Raw genomic sequence first — 27,388 nt, 5'->3', positions numbered from 1 at the left:
CTGAGGACTTTAGTCATGTTTATTTGCTCTGCTTCTTTTTGTCAGGGATAAAATACATATATATATACTTTTTGTGTCCCAGCTGAGTAACAGGAGGAGAAGAGTCTGGTGGTGCAGCAGAGGATAAATTTCAGCCATTTGGACTCAGCTCAGCCACTACAGAGGAAACAATGACTTCAACACAAAAGGTGAGAAAAACATCACAGTTACTCTGTTATTGAAACTGTGTGTACAGCTTGTTGGTTTTTAAAAACCTGTTAACAGCAGCTTTATCTTTTCCATCCTGGGCTCCTCCATATATACAGAATCTACATTCACAACCAAAAACCACAGAAGTTACAAGAAAATACAAAGATCATATTTTCTCTACACACATTGAAACAACAATATCATCAGTTGAACTCTGATTTTTTTCTGAAGTAAAAGAGTTTCTCTGCTGATCAATATTTCTTCAATAATGTCATTTTCATTACAACTCTCATTGTAGCACATCATTGTAATGTGATACTATCACCAGAAGGTGGTGGAAACACACCAACAATGTGTTTGTTCTCACATTAAATTCCACCAATGGAGGGAGTGTCAGTTTGTTCCACGACTGCATTTCACTCACTGCCTCTGTTTGTATCTCTGTCACTGCAGGACCAACATGGAGCAAGAAGTCAGCGCTCTCAGGAGGCCGACAAACCTCACAGAAGAAAGGGAGAGAAAACCTACAGCTGTGATGAGTGTGGGAAGGATTTTACCCGAGCTGGAAGCTTAAAAATACACCAAGTCATCCACAGTGGAGTTAAACCTTACAGCTGTGAGTTGTGTGGAAAGTCCTTTACCCTGGCTAAAAGCCTAAAAACACACCAACTCATCCACAGTGGAGTTAAAGCGAACAGTTGTGACTTGTGTGGAAAGTCTTTTACCTGGGCTAAAAGCCTAAAAACACACCAAGTCATCCACAGTGGAGTTAAAATTTACACCTGTGACTAGTGTGGAAAGTCTTTTACCCAGGCTGGAGTCTTAAAAAGACACCAACTCATCCACAGTGGAGTTAAACCTTACAGCTGTGACTTGTGTGGAAAGTCTTTTACCCAGGCTGGAAACTTAAAAACTCACCAACTCATCCACAGTGGAGTTAAAGCGTACAGATGTAACTTGTGTGGAAAGTCTTTTACCCAGGCTGGAGACTTAAAAACACACAAACTCATCCACAGTGGAGTTAAACCTTACAGCTGTGAGTTGTGTGGAAAGTCTTTTACCCAGGCTGGAAGCTTAAAAACACACAAACTCATCCACAGTGGAGTTAAAGCGTACAACTGTCACTTGTGTGGAAAGTCTTTTAAATATCCTCATCAGCTGAAAAAACACCAAACAAACATAACAAACATGAACGTACACACATGGAAGTGAACTTCAGCTGTGACCAGTGTGACAAGAGCTTCAGGAATCTCAGTTCATACTCCGAACACAAACGATCCCACGCTGTAAATAAACTGTTTCACTGTTACCAACGTGCAAAAACATTCACTTCATTATCTGCTCTGTGCAAACATCAGCCTGATCATGCAGGACTGAAATCACTGGATCACAATGAATCTGAAGAGAGAGAAAGATCCTCTTCTGGTTTCAGGCTCAGACTTAAAAACCTTGATATCAGGCTCCACAGAGTTCAGATGGAATCTCCTGTAAAGAGTGTCAGCTGATGCCACACTTGGATCTGATGAGGTAGCTCTGATTTCTGGAGCTGCAGTGAATAATTCTGAATGTTACATTTAGGAAGCTGCATGTATAGATATGCATATCAAGTTTATTATTTTTCCTTTGAGGGATTTTAATTCTCTAAAATTTTATCCCTGTTACATTTTAATCTTTGTTCCCTTAGGACACAGTAGTGTTTAGCAGTTGTATTCATTTTATGTGTTACCTAAGTTAAATTTCATTCACATTCATATTTAATCTTTTGCTGTGGTAAAATCTTCTCTTAAATCATTTTCTCCCAAAACTTTTCACAGCAGTTGCTCTTAAAACCTCCAAAATGAACTAAATCTGTCCACCAGCTTTGAAACAACACCTGCTGTGACTTTATGTCCAGAAAAAAGAAACTCAAGCTAAACTGGTTTTGGGCTGTACTTCCATGTAATACCAGTTTGTACCTGAAGATGAAGCAGTGAGTCAGTGTAACCTTTATTTAATTAGGCAAAGACCACATTCATATTCACAGTGGCAGCAAAGAAATGTTGAAAGTTAAAAACAGCAGCACACATCAGGACCATTTTAAAGATCACAGGTGACTACTTTTACTTAATTCAGATTCCTTCAAATTTTCGGCTCCTGCTTTCACTTTAGTGTATTTACTGTATCCTTGAAGTCCACATGTTGTTTTTTTTTAATGAATTCATTTTGATCCACATGTTCTGCAGCTGTTTCCCTGTTGATTTGAAGTTTGTATGATGAAATCCTGATAATATTAAAGTGTTAGTTATATTTGATGAACTCTGTGTAAAGTTTGTCTTATTAAACAGTTTGGTGTGAAAATGAAGAAATGGTCTCAGAACAACTAGTTTGAGCCATGATTTCAGATTCAAACTAATTTAACTGTTTTCAGTGGTACATGTGGAGGTTTATCACAGGAGGAGACTTGGCTGTTCTCCACTCACACAGAACAGGGTTCCTGCAGCTCATTAAAAACTCTGAAATGATCTTCAAGGACCAAAATATTTGATTTTTCTCAAAAACGTGCTGTGGGCATGACGTTTTTAGAGAGTGTATTTAAGATGCATTGTGAATAACATCTCACAAATTCCAATAAAGCATATGTTCCTGCATTGCAACAGCGCTTTGCAGATGTGTTCTCCCAACTGCCCGTGTGCACGACTCTCATGGAGCACCAATTTGAAACGCAGCTGATTGGCAGATTCCCTTGTCTGCAGAGTCCAAAGACAAAAACGGCCTCCTCCACTCTGTGTGGTTCGTACCAATTCGTCACACTTCCGTTTGGCTTGTTTGAAGCCCCGGCCATTTTTCAGCACTTCCTGTAGCGATAGCTGCGTGCTCACACTGCATATGCTGTTTCCTACCTGGATGATGTTGTCATTCATAGTGATACCTCAGTGGAGCATGTGCAGTGGTTGGTCACAGTCCCGGATTCCCTGAGGCAGGCAGGGCTGATGGCAAACCCAAAGAAGTGTGTGGTTGGATGGAGGGAGGTACAGAGTTTTTGGTACAATTTTGAGACCCCATTTGGAGGCTGATTACACCACAGCGACGTGATGAAGGCTGTCCCAATTCCAAATGTGGCCGGAAATGCGCCCTTCATTTCCCTTGGACTTGAAGGATGAGTCAGGTGTATCATTCGCCGCCCAACATATCCCAGAATTCATAGCGCAGCTTTGACTGTAACTAGTTTTAAAAAAACAACAAAAAACAGCAGATGGTAGAAGCGTGGTGGCTGAAGAGTAAACTTTTGAGTATTGAATTTTTCAACCTCATCAGTTAACGCTGTCCATGCGGACATTATAGATTTGTAAATGATTACCTAACAATCTTGTCAACACAAAGTTCTTTATTGACAGGCAGTGGGGAGAGGGGACACTTGGGCAGTGTATTTACTGCATATAATGTGTTATCAACCTTTTCATCTTTTCTCATTACCCACAGCTACATCCACTTCTTTTGGGCTTAGGCTACTCACTAGGGCTGGGTATCATCGCTGATTTCTATAAGCGATTTGATTAAATTCAATTTTGACTCAGTAACTGTTTCAAAGTAACTGAGGATAAAACACAGAAAAACAGCAAGCTATGCGTTTTTCAATTTGGCATAATTAAAAAAAAATTTATTAAACAGCAAAAATGAAACTTTCTTTTGGTCGAAGAGGAATAAAAGCTGCAGCTCAGAATCAGTGAGATGTTGACTTTCTGCCCCGACGGCGTGTCCGTGTTCATGTCGTCAGCTGAGAAAGGCGACATGTCACTGATGCATCGGGTCCGCCCATATGGAAAAGATATATATAAATCTTATAAAGTTTTTATCTGTCTTGTATGAAACTTGTATGAAAAGCATACAAGAGTGAAAACACATATAAGATCCCTTGAAAAATTATAAAATGAAATTTGTATGTTTTGTATACTTACTAAAAAAAAAAAATGAAAGTAATGAGAAAGTGGCCACTTTCATGAGTAAATCATATATGTTTTTACTATTTTTTTTCCATATGCGCGCGCTTTGTGTTCACGTCTTTATGTGGAATCTGTTCACCTGTTCTCATTTATTGTTTTAGCTGTTTGGTGGTCATTGAAATATATTTCTGAGCTCCCTGCGTTTCTGGCAAAATACATTTATATTTAGAAATCGATTCAGGATTTAATGAATCAATATTGCATTATTCATCGCGTTATTAATCGATACCAAGTCAGCATTGGTATCGGATCGATTCTAGCCTGGTGAGATCAATTCTTTACTTTAATTTCTGCTCTTGTTTGCAATGCTGTGCATTCGGCAAAGACGAAACAGCCAGGTCGCCGGACTCGCTGCTCCCGTGTCAGCGAAGAGCAGGCAGACTTTGCTCCTCCTCCCCCCTCTTGTGTTTAGATGTTACGCTGTCATGTGACGTGACTTTGAGGGATTGTTAAGTTGTTTACATGTATATTCACCAGTTGTTTTTGTTGTTGAGAATTTTAATTGTAATTTTTTTATATCATAGTTTCTCAACAGTACTTGTTTCTTTTAATTTGTTTACTGGTTTGCATGCACTTTTTATTTTTCTAGATTTTTCTAAAAAATAAATTTGAAAAGAATTGATAACTGTAAACCACCACGGCAGACCCAATGGCATTTTCATGCTTTGCAGCATCATTCATTCTTACAAGTCATCCAGCTTGTAAGAATAAAGGCTTTGCACCCCTGATGATCCACCAGGACAAGCTCAGCAGTGTGTGAGGAAGAGGAGGAGGAAGAGCCAGCAGCAGCTGACAGATGGAGAGAATAGACAGACTGTTCCCTGTTTGTGAAGGACTGATTGAAATGTTTTAAATGACTAATTGTCTGCCCTGAATCAGTGTTAGTAGTAATATAAAGGCACTTTTTTTGCCCCCACACCCGTACCCCTCCCCTTTCCCCCTGCGCATCCATGTGAGTGCATGTACGCGTGCGTGTCCCCCTGTAGTAGGCACTGTGAGCTCAGGCGTCATATGAGTTCACATGTGTTTAATCTGCGTTTTATTTAATGAAACTATTATATGTTTTAATTAAACAGTTTTTAAGGGATGTATAGGTCTCAGCGCTCTGTTATTTAGACACAGATGATTTATTTTAGCTAGTTTAGGAGCATTTTACTTTTAATTTAACTAGTTTAGGAGCATTTCACATTCTTTAGCGCTCTGAAAGACACAGAGGCTAATAGTTTTTAAACTGAGTACCACAAACAACAGGTATCCCTTTAGAAATAAACTGTGATACTTCTAAAAGCACATATTCACACCTAGCCACACTAGCACTGTATGAACCCCCAATGTTCCTTTAATGCAACTAGCCCTCTAATTATCTACTAGTCACAAACACCCTGTAACAGTAAGACTCAAAGATTACACATAGATGATTTAACTGCATTAGGAGCATCTCACTTTTCTTTAGCTCTCCGAAAAGACACAGAGGCTAATATTTTTAAATAGAGCACCACAAACAACAGGTATTCCTTTAGAAATAAACTTTTCTTGTGATCTCTAAAAACCACAGATTCTTAACTCTGCAACAGTTACACAGGGGGGTTACAGTTAGGCCCCCAACAGTCAACAAAAGAAGTCATAAAACAATAAAAGCGGCTCCCTTTATCAAGAGCATCCCAGCACACACATCCCAACTGTAGTTCCATAGTTTTTCCACCTTTTTCTTTACAACCTGTTCTTTATATCTGCATCTCAGAGGCCAACTGAAACCAAATCCACCTATATAAAAAACCCCATCAGACACATAGTATTTTCCTCAGCACTTCACAAATGCCGCAAGGTATACTGTATTGTTTTAACTTTTTATTTTTCCCAAACACAGTGGTGGTTAGCACACAGTATGGACATGTAGAAAGCATCGTTTGTTTGGAACACATCAGCAGAGAGGTGGAATTCATAGCTGTTCATAAGAGTTTCATTTAATCAAACCTCATTTTAGTATCTAAGTGGCTCCTCATCATTATCCAATTCACCATTTTATTTAAATACCTGAATTTTCGGAATGAGGATCCAAGAGGGACACAGAGTAGCTCATACAATGGTATAAATGTATTTTTTGCGATACTTTATAAATATGAAACTCTAAAGATTTTGAATTCATGCACATTGTGAATCAAGAATCTAAATATTTGTGTCACAATGATTTCTATAAAAGCATGTTGTTTATGGGGATAATGTGACAAATTTTTTGTGCGTCCTATTAATGATCAATGGTAATTGAAGAGGAACCCTGGCTCAGGACATTTTCATGACAAGTGACAGCGCAGACATCTGCTAATGAGAGAACACATTTTATCATCATAAACACTGTGATATGAAGCATCGTTAAAGTGTCATTTCAGTAAAGTTGACTCATGTTTTTAATAGATGACTTAAAACACTAAACTCTAATTTCTGTGGTTTATTTTAAGTTTACAGAATATAACATGTGGTAAGATGACGAGTTTTACTTCTCACTGACCGTGTTATGTGTATCTATTTATCATGTATGCTACTTTGCTCTGTGGACTGTAAAATGTTTCATTGTGTTCATGAAATAAACCAGACTTTCACTGTCTGCATCTTTTACTGTTTTTCTGCTTTTGTTCACTCCAAGTTTGACAAACCTACAGATATCCAGAGTTAACTCACTAACAATGTGGAGCAGTCTCAGTGTATTTAGCTGCTTTTTCCCTGAACACAACCAACTGAGAGTCCTCCCTTTGGTCATTGTGAATGTTGAAGGAGATTTGTACCATAGACACTTAATACTAGTGTTTCCTGCACTTAATCCATCACTACTATGTTCTATTTAAATCCAGATTCCTTTTATAGTTTGCAGTGAAATTTATTAAACCATTGCTTAATGAGACAGAAGTACAAGTCGCTCTTTACTAACACGTTTGTAGATAAGTTTATTGCTGAACGACACAGCTAGCAGTCTCACACACTCTTTAAGCTTTTGAAGTTATGTATGTAAGGGTTTAGTCTATCAAACCTTACCCTTTTCTCCCCAGTATCACAACAGTATGACTCCCAAAGTACGGCTCAGTAAACAACCAATGATTCTAAAGCCGGAACACAAAGATACAGTTGGAAGATGAATGATTGCGTTTTTATGATGCGTAGTAAAACGACCCCCTCTTCTTCTTCTCTGTGTTGTTGCTGTTCGTGTGTGTGTGTGTGTGTGTGTGTGTGTGTGTGCCTTAGAAGTCAAATAATAGAAAAAACAAAAAAGCATTTGAATTTCATTTAGAACTGAGATTCTAAGATGTAAGCAGAAATCTTATGCACAGCCAGAAACATGTTTCCCCACTTTCACAATGCTGAGGTGTCAAATCCACAGCTTTACTTACACACACAGTAGATTTTTAAAGTTTTTGGGTACAGGGGTTTAGCCAAAGATGCAACATCTACTTTTGATAAAGATCACTCCACCTGTTTATTTCTGAATAAATTAAGCATCTTTATTAAGCTCTTGTTTATAAATGTCTACACAATAGTAGACACCGTGTGCTCTGTGACATTATAGTCTTCTACTTCTGCTTCCATCGGTTTGCATTTTAAACTCCCAGCCTTTCAGTTTGTTATGAGCGACTTATATTTCTAACATTTTGTGATATAAAAGTGAACCACGCGACTTTTTTTCTTTTCTGTTTGATGGAAGGACTTAGGACACGAGTTATTTAAACATTTCTAAATGACAGTGTGATGGCCATGGTACTTTATGTGGGCCAAATATGTTAAGGATAATGTTTATCAATGTAAAATTGCAAAGAACCTTCGGATAGATTATAACATCTTGTAAACAGTTACCTCAGAAGCTGTACTGGTAGATCTATGTATGTAAGGTAAAACTTTCCACAGTACTTCCACTTAAGTAACTAAACACATAAAGTCACCCTTACCAGTAATCCGCTGCTCCTTGAAAAAAGTAGCACAAACAGACAACTGACTCAGCAATGATAAGTAGAGCTACCCGAGGCCGATACTCAAGCAGAAGAAAATTAAAAGTTGTTGTTTTTGGCTCGAAGAATTAAAGAAAGTATGTTTAATAATTCAACAAGACCCGCACCTTCAACACATGTACATTCAAATTTTGGAACAGGCTCAACATTGATGTTGTTCAATAGTTTTTATCCGTTCGAAAAAGTCATTTTATGGCTTTAATGTTTTCAGCTGATAAGGAGAATGAGTGCATTTCAAATGAGCGTCCAAAGGCTTTAAACATCTGCTTTGTCTGTAACAACAGTATCAAACTACAGAGCATTGTTTTTACTAAAATTCAACATTTTCAGATGAAAATTTGGCTGCTTTTTGTTTTTTTTCACTGTAACACCCCCCTCAATGCCATTTTTAGGATATTCTTGGTGATCCCACCTTTTTTCATATTTATGCTTTTGTCACTGAGGGTATCTAATACGCACATTGTCACTGTGTTTTTGTACTACCAGCCGTGAGGGCTCTGCTTTTGCTTTGAGCAGTCTGTTTTTATTTTGTCTCGTGAGTGCGTGTTTTTCAAACGAGATCCTCGTCAGTTTGATTTTGTTACCATAAACTTTGTGTGAAGTTCACAACAGAGGTAAAGAGATTTAAACACCCCAGTTTAAGGAGGCAGGCAGGGGTTGGACCAGCTGCACAGGACAGGTGAAGCAGAGAGTGTCCGGGGAGATGTGCAACATAAGCAGAGGGAACATTTTACAAGATGATAAATGGCACATTTAGGTGATTAAGGATTTGTTGACAAGATTAAAAGACACATCCGTCAGAGTTCAACAACATTACAGTTTGATTAAATAAAAAGTTTTTAAACTACATATGGTTTATTTTCTCCTCTGATAGTAATCACATTAAACATGTCAAGAAAGAAAGAGTATAAAGAAAAATAGTAAGTGTGTCTAATTAACCTCTTCCTGTGAACCTTATATCATCCTTTAATATGTTTGGTGTGACAAACTTGAAGAAGCACAGAAAATATCATCATTAATCTAATCAGTTTTCAGCCTTCATTCATATTGAAAAGTTGAAATCTTCCCTGCTAGACCGAAGTGCAGCGTTTAACACCGTCGGCCATAACATTTTATTACAGCTATTATTAAATGGCTGAAGAGAAAACCAAGGGTTGTTTCTGCATTTTATTCTAAATTTGCGGATAGGGGCATGTTTATTTATAATTTTGATAAAAGTATCATAAAAATAATTCCATGCCAGCTCAAGATCAGTTATCAGGTAGATTCTACTCCAGTTATAGTCCCATAAATCATGAAAGAAAGCTTGCTCACAGAAATGCTTAAAATCTCGTTTAAAAGCTATCTGTGGCCTTGATTTTGGGAGCTTCGATTGCCTGACTACAGCTACCACACAGTGGTCACTGATATCATTTGCGAAAACCCCAGTGTGAGAATATTTATACGGCATATTAGTTAAAAATAAATCAATAAGTGATGACTTTTCTGGGCATTTAAGATTTGGACGAGTTGTGCTGTAAATTAGTTGTGTGAGATTATATGAATCACACATGGATTTAAAACTGTCTGAGGCAGAGGACAACCAGTCCCAGTTGAAATCTCCGGCCAGCACAATTTCATTAAAATCTAAAGTAGATAGTTTTTCACTAAGTGAAACTAAAGCCTCACTACTAGCTGAGGGGGGTCTATAACAGCCCACAATGGTAATAAAATAGCCCTTGAAAAGTTGGAGTTTGAGGGCAAGAAGTTCAAACTGTTTACAAACAGATACCGATGAATCGACATCGGTATCTGTAAACCTGGACTCTGTGAACGGCTGACTGTTCGATGTGCTAAAGAATAGAAAACATTATTTCCCATCAGACCATGAGCAACATTCAGGCATGTAACACAGTAACACATTTTTTACATATTCAGCAGAGAGAGTTAGCTGTGTGGACTACGAAAAAGGCTGTTCCAATTCTCAGCATCGCTCCTCTCTTTTCCTGAGACCTTGGCAATTATCCTTCTCACCATGACGTTTTCATCGAGGATAAGGAAAGAGTTTAGGGAAAGAAGACAGGCGCTAATTTTGAAATATCACCCCCACGTGGTTACGTTGCGCAGCTGAGTCACGTGACCGCACAGCAACAAATCACAGCAGAGTCGGGAAAAGAGGGCGGAGCAAAGTCTGTGTGCAGGAGAGGAGTCGCGCAGAGAGAGCTGCTTTTTCATGAAACGGGAGTAAAGTAGTGAACTTACAGGAACATATACCACTGCCAACGTTTGGCTGCACACCCTTGTCTCCTGGATTGTAGCTGAGATCAGCGTGAACCACGTGGGTCTCTGCTCCCTGATCTGTTTCCTGTGTTTGGAAAGACTTCCAGCTTCATCACGGAGTTTCTCTCGGTTTGTGGGCTCATCTAAAGGTAAGCATCGAGCTAACTTTAATGTGGGTTCAGTTTATGTTGAGTTTAGCTCTGTTCAGAATAATAGATTGCTTGGTATACACTGGAGTTAGACAGACTGTAGAGTTTGTGTTTTCTTGCAACATCAATATTATGGCGGTTGCTAGAGGGAAAGAATATATATAGAAAAATAGTCTTGGAATACGAACAAAAGGATGGGGTGCAGGGCAGGAGAACAACCAACCCCCAGGACAGGAAGCCACAGGTACAAGCGTGGGGGAGGGCAACCCCAGGGTGAATAATAGAGAGAGAGTAGTGGAAGCCTACTGAGCAGGGGTGCCAAAGGGCTACTCCCGCCGCCCGTCCCCCTTTATGCTATAAAGGTGTGTGTGAGGAATGCTCCTCAGATCAGCCTTTAGAATATGACTTCATAGGATGATTTTCAGATGCGTCTGTATTTTATTTACTCCCAGCCAGGGGCGATTCTAGGATCAGAGCTTTGGGGCTGCTGTCAGTCCCTGCATCCTTAAATGTTGTTGCTGCAAAAGAAGAATGGATTGGAATATAAACAAATAATAATTACTGGGGGAGAATAATGAATGATGCTCATAGTGAGTAAAAAGTAAACTGAGTGCATTTTTTGGACAGAGATTCACTTTTAATGTGTATAATGTATAATACAGAAACATTAAAAAACACTCCCAAAACAGAATAAATTATTACAAAATATTAATAAAAACTATGAAAATGGAGGCCACTTTGCCTGTGGTAGAATGTATGCAATGTATGAAAAAAACCTTTACTGCAGATACTAATTTTACAAATTTGATAATAATAATTTTGTGTTGTAAGATTTATGAGTTTCATGCTTTCATAGTGGTACTTAGGAGAGCTTGACATTTTTATCAGGTGCTACAAAAGTGTAAAAAGTTTGAGAAAGACTGATAAGTGTATGTGTGTTTTTGGAAAACGTTTTAAGCTGCAGTGCAGAATATATATATATATATATATATGTGTGTGTGTGTGTATACTTTTTGTGTCCTAGCTGAGTAACAGGAGGAGAAGAGTGGTGGTGCAGCAGAGGAACAATTTCAGCCATTTGGACTCAGCTCAGTCACTACAGAGGAGACAATGTCTTCAACACAAAAGGTGAGAAAAACATCACAGTTACACTGTTATTGAAACTGTGTGTACAGCTTGTTGGTTTTTAAAAACCTGTTAACAGCAGCTTTATCTTTTCCATCCTGGGGCCCGTTCTTCGTACGTCGCTTACTACATCCAAGATCAAATGACACATCCAAGACCAAACCATTGCGCTAACCGTGAGCTCTCTAATCCGGTTCCCCGAACACACCTGCTGTTGACGATCAGTACAGCTGGATGAAGTAATGTGACATCACTGGGTGTCGTAAAAGGGGCTATGCATCGATAGTAGAAACATTGATCGGCAACCCTCTGATTGGTCGGCGAAAATGTCGAAGGAGCGCGCTCGGTATTTTTCGGCAGCAGAGCAAGAACTCCTGAGTGAGGGATTTCAGGAGTTTCAGAGTTTAATCAGAACGCAAGGGAACACTGCAAAGGCTGCAAAAGCAAGGAGAGAGGGCTGGCAGAAAGTTGCTGACAAATTAAACTCGTAAGTAATTTAATAATAACAATAATAATGGAGTGGATTTATATAGCGCTTTTCAAGGCACCCAAAGCGCTTTACAATGCCACTATTCAGTCACTCTCACATTCACACACTGGTGGAGGCAGCTACAGTTGTAGCCACAGCTGCCCTGGGGCAGACTGACAGAAGCCAGGCTGCCATATCGCGCCATCGGCCCCTCTGGCCAACACCAGTAGGCGGTAGGGTAGATTTATCATATCACACTATAATATCCAATATTATATTACATTATATTATAATATGTTATATTATATTCCCTTTCACATTAGAGCCACAACAGGACCCACTAGAACATGGGAACAGGTAAAAGTGGAATATAAGAATATTCCACAGAATGGTAATATTTATCACTTATATTGCTTTTCGTCTCTTGGAAAGAGACCCTGAAATAATCTGTTTGTTTGTTCATAACAGCAACCAAGAAAAGGGCAGAGCAAAAAAAAAAGACAGGTGGTGGTCCTGCACCCCCTCGTCAACAAGTTGGTTAAGTGAATAATACCCTCACGGGAATATCAATATCTCTCAATGAGCACACTGTCGCGCTGAGCTAAAGGATCCTGTCTGTCCCGCAATATACGCTGAATTCTGAAAACTCTCCTTATCAATCTTGCACCTTCCGCAATGGGCTGCTCGCGTATACGGACAGGATATGACTGCGACAGGCTTCCCAAATCCACCTTCGCTTTTATAGCCGTGGTCTCCCATCTTGATTACACGAAGTAATTTCCAATTACTACTCTGAAATATGAATTACATCTGTAATAATCACATACATGTAATAGAATGTTAATAGTACATTTCCCTTTTTTAGGAAATGACCTGTATGTATCTGTATGAAATCAATAAATGGATCAAGTACTGCATTATCTTTAGTTACATTGATAATATTTATTTATGGTGAAACAGTGGTGGAATATCGCTGTTGCTTTCATATAAATGAAGCGGACATACCTGCGTGGCTATGGAACGCCAGGACTGCCATAATGAATTAATTAAATACACCATTAAATAATTAATTAAATGTGGCAATAATTAATTAAAATTGGAATTAATTAATTAAATAAATAGTTATGACACATGTAATTAATTAATTATTGACACATGTAATTAATTATTTATGTATTTCACATTTTAATTAATTATTGACACATTTAATTAATTAATTATTGACACATTTAATTAATTAATTATTGACACATTTAATTAATTATTTATGTATTTCACATTTTAATTAATTATTGACACATTTAATTAATTATTGACACATTTAATTAATTATTTAATGATATATTTATTTATTTCATTTTGGCAGTCCTGGCGCCTGGCTCTCGTCATGAAATAATTTTATCTGTCAGCCTCACCCATCAAACTCAGGGGGCGGGGTTAACGCTGCCCATGCAGCTTCTCTAACATTTGATTGGTTGCCGTGCAAAGTAAGTCAAAACAGGTCGATCCTAGATAATCGATTGCTTGTGTAGACTTGGGGCAGCCAGTTATCCCAGAATGCAGATCAAATCACAAGCAGCAATGGTGGTGGTGTAGTTTTAAAATACCCCGTTTTTCTGTCACCAGCTACACTTTTAACAGTGTTTTAGCCGCGAATGTCGCGACGTATGTCTGGTCAGGTTGTCAACATAGAACATGTCTGCAAAAGTGCTCAGATGTTTTCAGAGATTTCACTAGCTCTGCTAACAATTAGCATGCAGAGTGCACCGAGGGGGTTACGTTAACCGGTTTGTTTACATATTCCACTCTCCGTGTTCCACATGTTGCATTCACAGATTCTCACCGAACGATCGTCTCTTTCCGCCTGGTCTTGTGTCTCTGTGCTTCTGTAACATAAAGAACGAGCTGACATTTTTCTCACGAAACCAGCGATCAGCTTAACAGACCCTCAGTTTACCTGCATGCATCCTCCTCCTCATCTGTCAGCTGTTTAACACCTGCTGCTAATTCAAGAAACACGCCTAGTTACCTGGTGATAGTCACAGTTTAACTGGGCAGCCGGTGCTCAATATAAAGCAATGTCAGCGCATTTTTCTGCACAAGATAAGTAAATATAGTGTTTTCCCCGAGCGCAGAGCTGCTGGAGCTTGTTTCCTTACAGAGCACTTTATAGGCGAGCCAGCTTTATCAGCGGCTGATGTCCAATCACCGGCACACAGCTTTGAAACCTCAGCTGAGTTTTAGCTCTCAGTGGTTAAACGCTGGACTTCATTCACTCAGGTTCTGTCTGTCGGGTCACGTTTACTTCGCTGTTTTATTTACAACTGAGCAAATCGGTTTGGCTGAGGTTAAAGTTACGTTTCATAACTGCATAGTTTCACAGACGTTTAATGGTTCACTGGCACATGTGTTAGACTGAACTATCATCTAAATATCATCTGTTTTTTAATAGTTATTCAACTGTATTCTAAGCACCAGCTGTCTGTTAGAATGTGATTTTTTTCTCTCTCTCTGTTGGCAGAGGTATAAAAATGCGCAGGAAAATCTGACGTGCATGGCGAACTTCACCGACGATATTTAGGGAGGAATAAACACACATCAAACATAAATGAACCATTTGTCTGTCTCCATAATTGAGAGCATTTTCTCTTCTTATCTCAACACTCTCTCTCTTTTTTTTTTCTTTTTCGGTCATGTTATGTTTACCTGTCAAAGGCTTGTTACAAACTATGAAACACATGGTGCAGACTTCTGGATGTTAGAAGAAAACTAATACTGCTCATGAATGAGACTAAAGGCAGGAAGGTGTCCTTTAAGACTAAACATGTTAATAGGACCTCCCTATTTATATCATAGTTTATGATACAGCACGTGTATTTCAGTAATAGCCTGCTGAGGCCACTATACGTTTGTTTATATCTAATCTTCCTTTTCAAACATTTAAACAGCAGCGAGTCTGCAGCTGAGGGAATACAAATTCAAATTGTCGGAACAGGTTTGCTCGTTTCTTGGATTCATTTGGTGATTTATTAAATGTATAACTGTTATTCTAATCTGCTGCTGAGTCTCTTACACTTTTCTTTATGCTGTATATTTTCACGTCTCTGGAATAGTTGGCAGTTAGATAGTCAGCTGGGAAACTTTGTGTTAACTCATGGAGCTGAGGATATCGTGGACATGCTGACCTCGCTGCGTGGTGTACAGAGCGAGGTCAGCATGATTAATATTCACAATAAAAATATTAGCCGAACATCATGAAGTCTGTATGTGTTTCATAGTGTCGAACAACCTTTGTACAGTTAAAGCCAGCAGTTACTACATGACGGAAACACCAACGTTATCTCTTTTATGCGTTTATACACAGGTCATGCTGATTACTGAACAAAAACCCAAAGATCAGATGTTAAACAGATTAATTTGCTCTCTCTCCTCCTTAAACATGTTTTTAATGTTAGTTATAATTCAGAATTGGCGACTGAAACACGTAGGACACATAAGAACATCAGGAAATAAAACACCGATAAATATAACCTCAGTAAAAGAAGTCAGCGGGGGTTACTACAGCTGTGTACCGGGGCCTGCGCTTTGTCGGTGGGATTGCTTGCGAGGCGAGCGGGTCTATCCCACGCTTTGCCGTGAGACTGGGCAGACATCTCCGAAATCATCGAAACACTTTTGCAAAGAGGCTGTATCTTGACAAACCGACCAGACACATGAAGATTAAACCACTACATTCTCGGCTAAAAAAATATTAAAACGGTATTTGGTAACACACAAACAGGGTTTTTCAAAGCTCAGTTCTGTTAGCTTCCACATGCCGGTTGTTGTGCGCTAGAAACAATGGCCACCAGGCCAAAGCAATGGTTTTGACTCGATCAGCGTTAACCCCGCCCCCTGAGTTTGATGGGTGAGGCTGACAGATAAAATTATTTCATGATGAGAGCCAGGCGTCAGGACTGCCAAAATGAAATAAATAAATATATCATTAAATAATTAATTAAATGTGTCAATAATTAATTAAATGTGTCAATAATTAATTAAAATGTGAAATACATAAATAATTAATTAAATGTGTCAATAATTAATTAATTAAATGTGTCAATAATTAATTAAAATGTGAAATACATAAATAATTAATTAAATGTGTCAATAATTAATTAATTACATGTGTCATAACTATTTATTTAATTAATTAATTCCAATTTTAATTAATTATTGACACATTTAATTAATTATTTAATGATGTATTTAATTAATTCATTATGGCAGTCCTGGCGTTCCATACGTGGCCACGATCTAATCCTGTTTACATAAAGTAAACCTGCTCCCGAGCAGGTTTACGCTTACGGCTCTGTTGCTATGGCAGCAAGTCCCGGATGAGCTTCGGGGAACCGAACGATCCAAGATCACGCGAAATCGTCAACAATCAAATCCAGCTAACCTACTTAGCGAGGTACGAAGAATGGGCCCCCGGACTCCTCCATATATACAGAATCTACATTCACAACCAAAAACCACAGAGGTTACAAGAAAATACAAAGATCATATTTTCTCTACACACATTGAAACAACAATATCATCAGTTGAATTCAAAAAATTTTCTGAAGTAAAAGAGTTTCTCTGCTGATCGATATTTCTTCAATAATGCCGTTTTCATTACAACTCTCATTGTAGCACATTATTGTAATGTGATACTATCACCAGAAGGTGGTGGAAACACACCAACAATGTGTTTTTGTTTACATGTTTGATTCCACCAATTCAATTCAATTTTATTTATATAGCACCAAATCACAACAAAAGTCGCCTCAAGGCGCTTTATAGATACAGAGAAAAACCCAACAATCATATGACCCCCTATGAGCAAGCACTTTGGCGACAGTGGGAAGGAAAAACTCCCTTTTAACAGGAAGAAACCTCTGGCAAAACCAGGCTCAGGGAGGGGCGGCCATCTGTTGCGACCGGTTGGGGTGAGAGAAGGAAGACAGGATAAAGACATGCAGTGGAAGAGAGACAGAGGTTAATAACAGATATGATTCAATGCAGAGAGGTCTATTAACACATAGTGAGTGAGAAAGGTGACTGGAAAGGAAAAACTCAATGCATCAAATTCAAATTTTATTTGTCACACACACACAACCATACACAGTATGACATGGGGGTGAAATGCTTGTAGCTGTACAATGCCCGACCATTAAATGACAGAAGAAAAGTTTTACAATATTTACAGTTTACTAGCAAATTTACAAATTAACTTAGGAATTTACAGTAAAGAATGTGCAAATAGCAGAAGAGATTATAAAGATTATAAATTATAGGAATTATAGGATTATAGGAAATGTGTGGTGGTGCGTGTGGTGATGTGTGTGAGAGTCCAGTCTTATAGTGATGTGTGTGGGAGAGTCCAGTCCTACACCTGGTTCAGGGCCCGAACAGCCTGGGGGAAGAAGCTCCTCCTCATTCTCACTGTTTTGGCCTTAAGGGAGCGGAAGCGCTTCCCAGACCTCAACAGTGAGAAGAGTCAATTGTTGGGATGGGAGAGGTCCATCATAATCTTCCTAGCTTTGGACTTGCACCGCTTAGTGTAGATGGACAGCAGGTCAGGGAGCTCTGATTGAATGATGCGTTCGGCTGAGCACACCACTCTTTGCAGATCTCGTCTGTCCTGCTTGGTGCTGTTCCCAAACCAGGTGCAGATGTTTGCCGTCAGGACGCTCTCGATGGTGCAGGAGTAGAAGTTCTTGAGCACCTTCAGTGGCAGATGGAAGTCTCTAAGTCTTCTGAGGAAGAAGAGACGCTGACGGGCTTTCCTAACCAGGGAGTTGATGTGACAGGACCATGACAGGTCCTGAGTGATGTGGACACCCAGGTATCGGAAACTGTCCACTCTCTCCACTGGCGTGCCACTGATGATGAGGGGTTTGTAATTCCTCGCCTGCTTTGTAGTGAAGTCCACGATGAGCTCCTTAGTTTTGCTGACGTTTAGGAGGAGGTTATTCTCCTGGCACCAGGTCTCCAGGTTCCTAATCTCCTCCAGGTAGGCCGTCTCGATGTTGTCGGAGATCAGGCCCACAACAGCAGTGTTGTCAGCAAACTTGACAATGGAGGTGGTGTCTGATGTGGCTACACAGTCATAAGTGTACAGTGAGTACAGCAGGGGGCTTAAAACACAGCCCTGAGGCACTCCAGTGCTGAGTGAGATGGAGGGGGAGACTTGTTTTCCCACCCTCACTGATTGGGGTCTGTCTGTGAGGAAGTTGAGGATCCACTGACACAGTGATGAGCTGAGTCCTAGATCCGTCAACTTGGTGAAAAGCTTAGAGGGAATTATTGTGTTGAATGCTGAACTGTAGTCCACGAACAGCATCCTAACATAATTCCCTCTGCCAGTGTCCAGGTGACTCAGGGATGTGTGGAGCAGGTGACATATGGCATCGTCTGTGGAACGATTAGTCCGGTAAGCAAACTGAAGTGAGTCGATGGTGGCAGGAAGTGAAGAAGTGATGTGATCTCTCATCAGTCTTTCAAAACACTTCATCACAATTGAAGTCAGTGCTACTGGACGGTAGTCATTGTGGCAAGCGGGCTGTTGTTTCTTTGGAACAGGAACAATAATGGACTGTTTGAAGCACGTGGGAACCACAGCTTGGGCCAGGGAGAGGTTGAAGATCTCCGTGAACACCGGTGCTAGCTGGTCAGCGCAGGCTCTAAGGACCCGACCAGGGATTGCATCTGGTCCTGCTGCCTTCCTGGTGTTAACCCTCCTGAAGGTGTTCCTCACGGCATGCTCTGTGATAACAAATGCATTTTCTTCACTGGTGCACTCCAAAGTCTATTGCAGCATAACTAAGGGAGAATTCAGGGTCACCTGGTCCAGCCCTAACTATATGCTTTAGCAAAAAGGAAAGTTTTAAGCCTAATCTTAAAAGTAGAGATAGTGTCTGTCTCCTGAATCCTAACTGGAAGCTGGTTCCACAGAAGAGGGGCCTGAAAACTGAAGGCTCTCCCTCCCATTCTACTTTTAAATACTCTAGGAACAACAAGTAGGCCTGCAGAGCGAGAGCGAAGTGCTCGAATAGGGTGATATGGTACTACAAGGTCATTAGGATAAGATGGGGCCTGATTATTTAAGACCTTGTATGTGAGGAGCAGGATTTTGAATTCAATTCTGGATTTAACAGGAAGCCAATGAAGGGAAGCCAAAACAGGAGAAATCTGCTCTGTCTTTCTAATAGGGCTGCTCAATTAATCGAATTTTAATCACGATTACGATCTGGGCTTTCAACGATCATTAAAAATGACTGAGCCGATTATTAGCACCTCCCTCGTGCTTTTACTCTCGCGCTGCTCCGTGTGGCAAATCGAGCGCACCTCTCTGCATTTCGAACACGCGTCACAACAATTAAGAGGACCCGAGGGAAGCTCGGAAAGCTAAGCAGAAGTTATTTGGAGAGGAGAGTGACTGCCGTTGGTTGAAAAGAGAGGTAAAAAAAAACTTCAGTGGTGTGGAAACATTATGGGTTCGCGGAGTCAGACGTGGATCAAGTAGACACAGTGTGTAAACTTTGCTACGGTGTTGTAGCTGCACCACAGAGCAACACTGCAAAGTTCACTAAACATAGATGTTTGCATTTTTCATTTATTTTTTATATAGCAAACATTTGCACTGTTATCAGTATTTGCACACTATTTTATATTATTTTTTGACAATCTTTAAAGTCATTATTCAATACATTGTTATTGTTAAATAAATATCGTCAAATAATCGAGATCTCAATTTCAGTGAAAATAATCGTGATTATCATTTTTGCCATAATCGAGCAGCCCTATGGAAAAGTTCTCAGAGCATGTGCTGACGAACTGACCGGAGTCTTCACTAAAATCTTCAACCTTTCCTTGTCATCAAACACCGTCCCGCCCTGCCTCAAAACCTCCACCATCATCCCCATCGCCAAGAAGACAGCTGTGGCCAGCCCAAATGACTACAGGCCTGTTGCACTTACGCCTGTAGTGATGAAGTGCTTTGAGAGACTGGTCTGTCAGCACATCAGGGCCGGTCTGCCTCCCACTCTGGACCCCCACCAATTTGCCTACAGGACAAATCGTTCCACCGAGGACGCTATCACCATAGCGCTCCACACTGCGCTGAGTCACCTGGAGCACTGAGGAAGCTATGTGAGAATGCTCTTTCTGGACTTCAGCTCAGCATTCAATCATATCATCCCGGAGATCCTGGTCCAGAAACTGTCTCACCTGGGACTCTCCACCCCCATCTGCCTCTGGATCAAGGACTTCCTGACAAATAGACCACAGTCTGTCAGACTCGGCCCCCACCGGTCCAGCACCATCACACTCAGCACCGGGTCTCCACAAGGATGTGTTTTGAGTCCCCTCCTCTTTACGCTCTACACATCCGACTGCTCCCCTACCCATCTCTCAAGCACCATCATAAAGTTCGCGGATGACACCACAGTGGTTGGACTCATCTCAAGGGGGGATGAGTCGGGACTACAGAGATGAGGTCAACAGACTGACTGAGTGGTGTTCAGTTAACAACCTCCAACTGAACACCACGAAAACTAAAGAACTTATCTTGGACTTCAGGAAGGGCAGAGCAGACCCGGCCCCACTTTACATTCACGGGAACTGTGTGGAGAGGGTACGCTCCATGAGGTTTCTGGGCGTGCAGATCTCTGATGACCTCTCCTGGACTGCAAATACTACAGCGGTGGTTAAAAAGGCCCAACAGCGTCTCCACTTTCTGAGAGTGCTCAGGAGGAACAACCTGGAGGAGAGGCTGCTGGTGACATTTTACAGAGCCACCATTGAGAGCATCCTAACGTACGGCATAACAACATGGTATGCAGGGTGCTCAGCTGCGGACAGGAAAGTACTGCAGAGGGTCATCAACACAGCCCAGAAGATCACTGGCTGCTCTCTGCCCAGCCTGGAGACCACTGCAAACTCTCGGTACCTCAGCAGAGCTGGCAATATCATCAAGGACCACTCTCACCCCAGCAACCAACTGTTTGAACTATTACCGTCAGGCCGACGGTACAGGTCACATAAAACCAGGACAAACAGATTCAGGGATAGCTTCTTTCCCAGAGCTATCACCGTAGTAAATAAGCACAAAAACAATTGAACCTATTCCATACCTTCACTGTCATTATATTATGCTGCTATTCATACTGTCATTATATTAATGCTGATATCCTGTATATATTGTACATACTATTGTTTGAGTACTTACGATTGGTTTTTTTTGTACTTTTTATATTTTACATTTATATTTATTATTGAAACTTGCACCAAGGGAGTGGCACTCCAATTTCGTTGTACTCTGTACAATGACAATAAAGGCTATTCTATTCTATTCTATTCTACAGCGGCCTGGTTAGCTACTAGTGATGTTCGATTCGTGAACGAATCGTTCAATACTCGAGAATCACTTTACTGACTCGTGAATCATGATTCACAAGCCCAACTGACTCACTGACTCATCCCTGTTGCTGTTAGCAAACTAATTCCATTAGTAGAAATATATCTAGCTTATAATTAAAATTGTGGGGGGAAAAACAATAGCCAGTTTCGTAACAAAAGCATTTCTGCTCTGAACTGGAAGAAAAACCCCTGAGTAGAAGCTCACATCAAGAAAATAGCTCCTCGGTTCACAGTAGCATCGCGCTGCTAACATGCTAACAGCACATTTGAGCTACTCACCCCCTCCCTTCCTGTGCTGAATCAAAGAGCGAATGAATCACTCAGGACTCACTAACCCCCTCCCTCCTGTGCTGAATCAAAGAGCAAGCGAACGAATCACTCAGGACTCACTCACCCCCTCCCTCCTGTGCTGAATCAAAGAGCGAACGAATCACTCAGGACTCACTAACCCCCTCCTGTGCTGAATCAAAGAGCGAGCGAACGAATCACTCAGGACTCACTCACCCCCTCCCTCCTGTGCTGAATCAAAGAGCGAGCGAACGAATCACTCAGGACTCACTAACCCCCTCCCTCCTGTGCTGAATCATAGAGCGAGCGAACGAATCACTCACTCACCCCCTCCCTCCTGGCTCACAGCTTCTTCTTCTTCTTGGTTGGTGTCAGAGATTTACAGTTAACAAACAGTCAGGTGAATAAACAACAATGAGACACTTGTGTAGGTTAACGTGCTGCACGGGTGAAAAGCTCAGAGCAAATCACACCGAACTGCAGTATTCGTTTATTTTTATAGGTTACATCGTCAATATGCAAATATAATCACATTTCCTGTTACGCAGGTCCTGATGCTGTCTGTGTGTGTGTGTGTGTGTGTGTGTGTGTGTGTGTGTGTGTGTGTGTGTGTGTGTGTGTGTGTGTGTGTGTGTCACAAAGTATGTGTGTTGCAAGTCAGTTTCTAAGAATAATATAATGCAATCCAACTTCTGCGGATATGTATTTCTGTACTGGTCTCTTGTCAGTGTCACAGGGTCAGCTTCCTGTTTCAACAGAAAACTGTGTCTGGTGAAATATGTGTAACATAACTTTTGAAGCATAAGCAAATAAAACAATAAAAACTCCCTAACATCCCTCCCTGTTGTTACCGTATTTCACCACTTCAATCATACTTTATTATCAGCTAACAATCACTTGCTTATAACATTTTCAATTGTAGCATCATTCAGTATGTGTGAATGTGTGTGTTCCTATACTAAATCTTCTTCGTCCGGTTCATCTTCTTGTGGCAGTCCAACATAGGTGATCACTGTGGCCTGTAACATTTTGCCAATCATTGATCTGATACAGGGTAGAATGCATGTAGAGAACATGCAAAGCAATAAAAGAAGAACTCCTATCAAGACAAGTCCTCTGTGTTCATGACATAGTCTTGTTGCTGTGCATTACTCAGTTGTCGTAACTTCTCCAGGGCGGTGGTCATGGTCAAGGAATGCACGTTATCTGGAATGTAGGTGCAGCAAGTGGTGTTGAATAAGACACAGAGGCCCCCTCTCTCAGCGAGAATCATGTCCAGGGCGACTCTGTGTTGCATGACCACTATTCTGATCGCGTCAATTTCCTCATTATGAGCCTTGTTTATCCATGTTGAGCTGTTCTGGAAAAGTCCAAATCGGTAGTCAAGAGTCTCGATCCTTAGCATGTTTTTTCCATTCCCGATCCATGGGAAAAGTGAGTGCAGGACTTTCTGTCCGGTGGTCCACAACTTGAACTCCGCTAGCACATCACTGCCCCAGATTGGATCATGAGGTTGCACGTCATCAGTGCTCCTCTTGCGTCTTGGTTGGTCCCTTTCTGTCCTGCGGCATCCGTAAAGTCTGGGAGCAGTTTTGGTTCATCCCCAGCTTTCTGTTACCGTATGCGAAGGTGAAACACATTGGATGTTGTATTCCTGGTTCCCTCCTGACGTTGAAAGATTTTCCCTTGTCATTGGTTGCATTCAGGTGTACCCAGTATCGGTCATCACAGCTGTAGTTCCAGTCTGAGACCTCTGGTGTACAAAACACTACCTCATTAGGTTTATAGTTGATCAGTGTTCCATTACACCGTCGCAGGTCGATTTTTGTGACTTGTCTTTTTAACCAATGTTAAGGTGCATTACCACCCCCTGGCTCACAGCGCAGTGGACATTTAGATGAGAAAATATATATTTGACACACTTAAGGAAAATACTAATAAAATACAAATAAACAAAATAAATGTTTATTAAGCAATTTTGATAAGAAATTGCTTAATTTTAGAAATGTTTTTGCTCTTTGTTCTCTATAAAATAGTTGGGGTTTTTTTTGTTTTTTTAAATCATTCATCTTAGCAGTGGGATTTACATGAAAAGGGAAACAAATTAAGTTTGAGTGAAAATGTAAAATTGTTGCACTCTCTGGTCAACTGACTCAGTGAATCAAATGACTCAAAACACCCGATTCACTTTGGTGAGTGACTCATTAACACTCGATTCAGTAAAAAGAATCAAATTGTGAATGAAGGGTGCGAAGCAGAGTCTCCAATTCAGTAATCCTGGCCTCCAAATATGCTACATTTGTTAAAGGTATCATTACTGCTAAAGGAGGCCGAGGAGTAACTAAACATCTGACACAATGAGCAAGAAAGTGCAGGAGGGACAGGTGAAGTAGCCATGGTGCTAGTGAGTCGGCTACGAGCTAAGCTAAGCTAGCGAAACAGTACAGAGACAGTGAGTGAATACTTTGGCTATAAATTAGGTGGTGAGTACACAGAAAGTGTGTTTCGGATGAAGCACGTGAAGATTATACTCTGAAAAAAGAATGTATTTAAAAGTTGTTAATTAAATTGCTAAGCAAATAAGCTACTCAGAAACACCACTGTGTTTGAGCAGGAAAAGGATGTGATACTCTCCCGCAGAGCGAGCGAACATCAAGTGACAGCGCCACTGGAGGGAGTGTCAGTTTGTTCCACGACTGCATTTCACTCAATGCCTCTGTTTGTATGTCTTTCACTGCAGGACCAACATGGAGCAAGAAGTCAGCGCTCTCAGGAGGCCGACAAACCTCACAGAAGAAAGGGAGAGAAAAACTACAGCTGTGATGAGTGTGGGAAGGATTTTACCCGAGCTGGAGACTTAAAAACACACCAACTCATCCACAGTGGAGTTAAACCTTACAGCTGTGACTTGTGTGGAAAGTCTTTTACCCAGGCTGGAAACTTAAAAAAACACCAACTCATCCACAGTGGAGTTAAAGCGTACAGCTGTGACTTGTGTGGAAAGTCTTTTACCCTGGCTCAAAGCCTAAAAACACACAAAGTCATCCACAGTGGAGTTAAAGCGTACAGCTGTGACTTGTGTGGAAAGGCTTTTAACTGGGCTGAAAACTTAAAAACACACCAACTCATCCACAGTGGAGTTAAACCTTACAGCTGTGAGTTGTGTGGAAAGTCTTTTACCCGGGCTGGAGACTTAAAAACTCACCAACTCATCCACAGTGGATTTAAACCTTACAGCTGTGACTTGTGTGGAAAGTTTTTTACCCAGGCTGGAAGCTTAAAAACACACCAAATCATCCACAGTGGAGTTAAAGCTTACACATGTGAGTTGTGTGGAAAGTCTTTTACCCTGCCTCAAAGCCTAAAAACACACCAAGTCATCCACAGTGGAGTTAAAGCCTACAACTGTGACTTGTGTGGAAAGTCTTTTACCCTGCCTCAAAGCCTAAAAACACACCAAGTCATCCACAGTGGAGTTAAACCTTACAGCTGTGAGTTGTGTGGAAAATCTTTTACCCAGGCTGGGGGCTTAAAAACACACAAACTCATCCACAGTGGAGTTAAAGCCTACAACTGTGACTTGTGTGGAAAGTCTTTTACCCAGGCTCAAAGTCTAAAAACACACCAACTCATCCACAGTGGAGTTAAACCTTACAGCTGTGAGTTGTGTGGAAAGTCTTTTACCCAGGCTGGGGGCTTAAAAACACACCAAGTCATCCATGGTGGAGTTAAAGCTTACAACTGTGACTTGTGTGGAAAGTCTTTTATATATCCACATCAGCTTAAAAAACACCAACAGATCCACACCAGAAAGTAACTCTACAAGTGCAGTTACTGTGAGGATGTATTTAGTTTATCTTGTAATTGTAACCTGATTGTTTGGAACAAGTCTGATCAGTAAACTTATGGAGTTATACTGAATGAACTGTTTGGAAAAATGAAGACTCATTTTCACTCAGTAAGCTGAGTGTTATAATGTAAACAGTAAAATGTAATTGGATGTTGGCAGAGATGCTCTTTATTTCAGGCGACGTTCAGGATAAAAACATTGAAGGAATTCCCTGATTTACAATGTCTTTGTTTAGAAGCGGAGCGAAGCACACTGATCCATTTCTCAACCCTGTCGTCACTGTGGTGGTGGGAAAGAGTTTCTCTGTGATCTTTGTGGAAAAACTTCCAATCATCAACGGGACCTAAAACCACATCAACGTAGCCACACTGGAGACAAAATGAACTACTGCAAAGAATGTGGGAGAGGCTTCCACACACCAAGTACATTAAAATACATGAACTCTTCCACAGTGGGGTCAAAAAGCACATCTGTGACCAGTGTGGGTCATCCTTCACCACTGGAAATGAGCTCAATGAAAAAGCATAAGGGAATCCACACAGGAGAGACACGATACAATTGCAGACACTGTGACAAAAGCTTCTCACAATCAGGTCATCGTAACAAACATGAACGTACACACATGGAAGTGAACTTCAGCTGTGACCAGTGTGACAAGAGCTTCAGGAATCTCAGTTCATACTCCGAACACAAACGATCCCACGCTGTAAATAAACTGTTTCACTGTTACCAATGTGCAAAAACATTCACTTCATTATCTGCTCTGTGCAAACATCAGCCTGATCATGCAGGACTGAAATCACTGGATCACAATGAATCTGAAGAGAGAGAAAGATCCTCTTCTGGTTTCAGGCTCAGACTTAAAAACCTTGAGATCAGGCTCCACAGAGTTCAGATGGAATCTCCTGTAAAGAGTGTCAGCTGATGCCACACTTGGATCTGATGAGGTAGCTCTGATTTCTGGACCTGCAGTGAATAATCCTGAATGTTACATTTAGGAAGCTGCATGTCTAGATATGCATATCAAGTTTATTATTTTTCCTTTGAGGGATTTTAATTCTCTAAAATGTTATCCCTGTTACATTTTAGTCTTTGTTTCCTTAGGATACAGTAGTGTTTAGTAGTTGTATTCATTTTATGTGTTACCTAAGTTAAATTTCAATCCTTCCTTCATATTTAATCTTTTGCTGTGGTAAAATCTTCTCTTAAATCATTTTCTCCCAAAACTACAAATGTTTTCACAGCAGTTGCTCTTAAAACTTCCAAAATGAACTAAACCTGTCCACCAGCTTTGAAACGACACCTGCTGTGACTTTATGTCCAGAAAAAAGAAACTCAAGCTAAACTGGTTTTGGGCTGTACTTTCATATAATACCAGTTTGTACCTGAAGATGATGCAGTGAGTCAGTGTAACCTTTATTTAATTAGGCAAAGACCACATTCGTATTCACAGTGGCAGCAAAGAAATGTTGAAAGTTAAAAACAGCAGCACACATCAGGGCCAATTTAAAGATCATAAGGTGACTACTTTTACTTAATTCAAATTCCTTCAAATTTTGGCTCCTCCTTTCACTTTAGTGTATTTACTGTATCCTTGAAGTCCACATGTTGTTTTTTAATGAATTAATTTTGATCCACATGTT

At 40.5% G+C, this 27,388-nt stretch overlaps 1 protein-coding gene across 1 annotated transcript in view; it reads left to right on the top strand.

Annotated features, from left to right (window-relative positions):
• Positions 1-27,388, top strand: part of LOC146712974 (butyrophilin-like protein 2) — a 285,791-nt gene that overhangs the window by 87,295 nt on the left and 171,108 nt on the right. Inside the window, exon 3 of the mRNA XM_085437249.1 lies at positions 19,746-19,800. Within this exon, the coding sequence (XP_085293375.1) occupies positions 19,746-19,800 (55 nt within the window). The remainder of the gene's footprint in view (positions 1-19,745; positions 19,801-27,388) is intronic.

This window comes from Copadichromis virginalis, linkage group LG3, assembly GCF_057382275.1.
Source record: "Copadichromis virginalis isolate Kocher_CV1m ecotype Utaka linkage group LG3, C_Virginalis_male_GT1.1, whole genome shotgun sequence".
In the NCBI taxonomy this organism is placed as follows: Eukaryota; Metazoa; Chordata; class Actinopteri; order Cichliformes; family Cichlidae; genus Copadichromis; species Copadichromis virginalis.
This window is presented reverse-complemented; position numbering and strand designations above follow the sequence as displayed.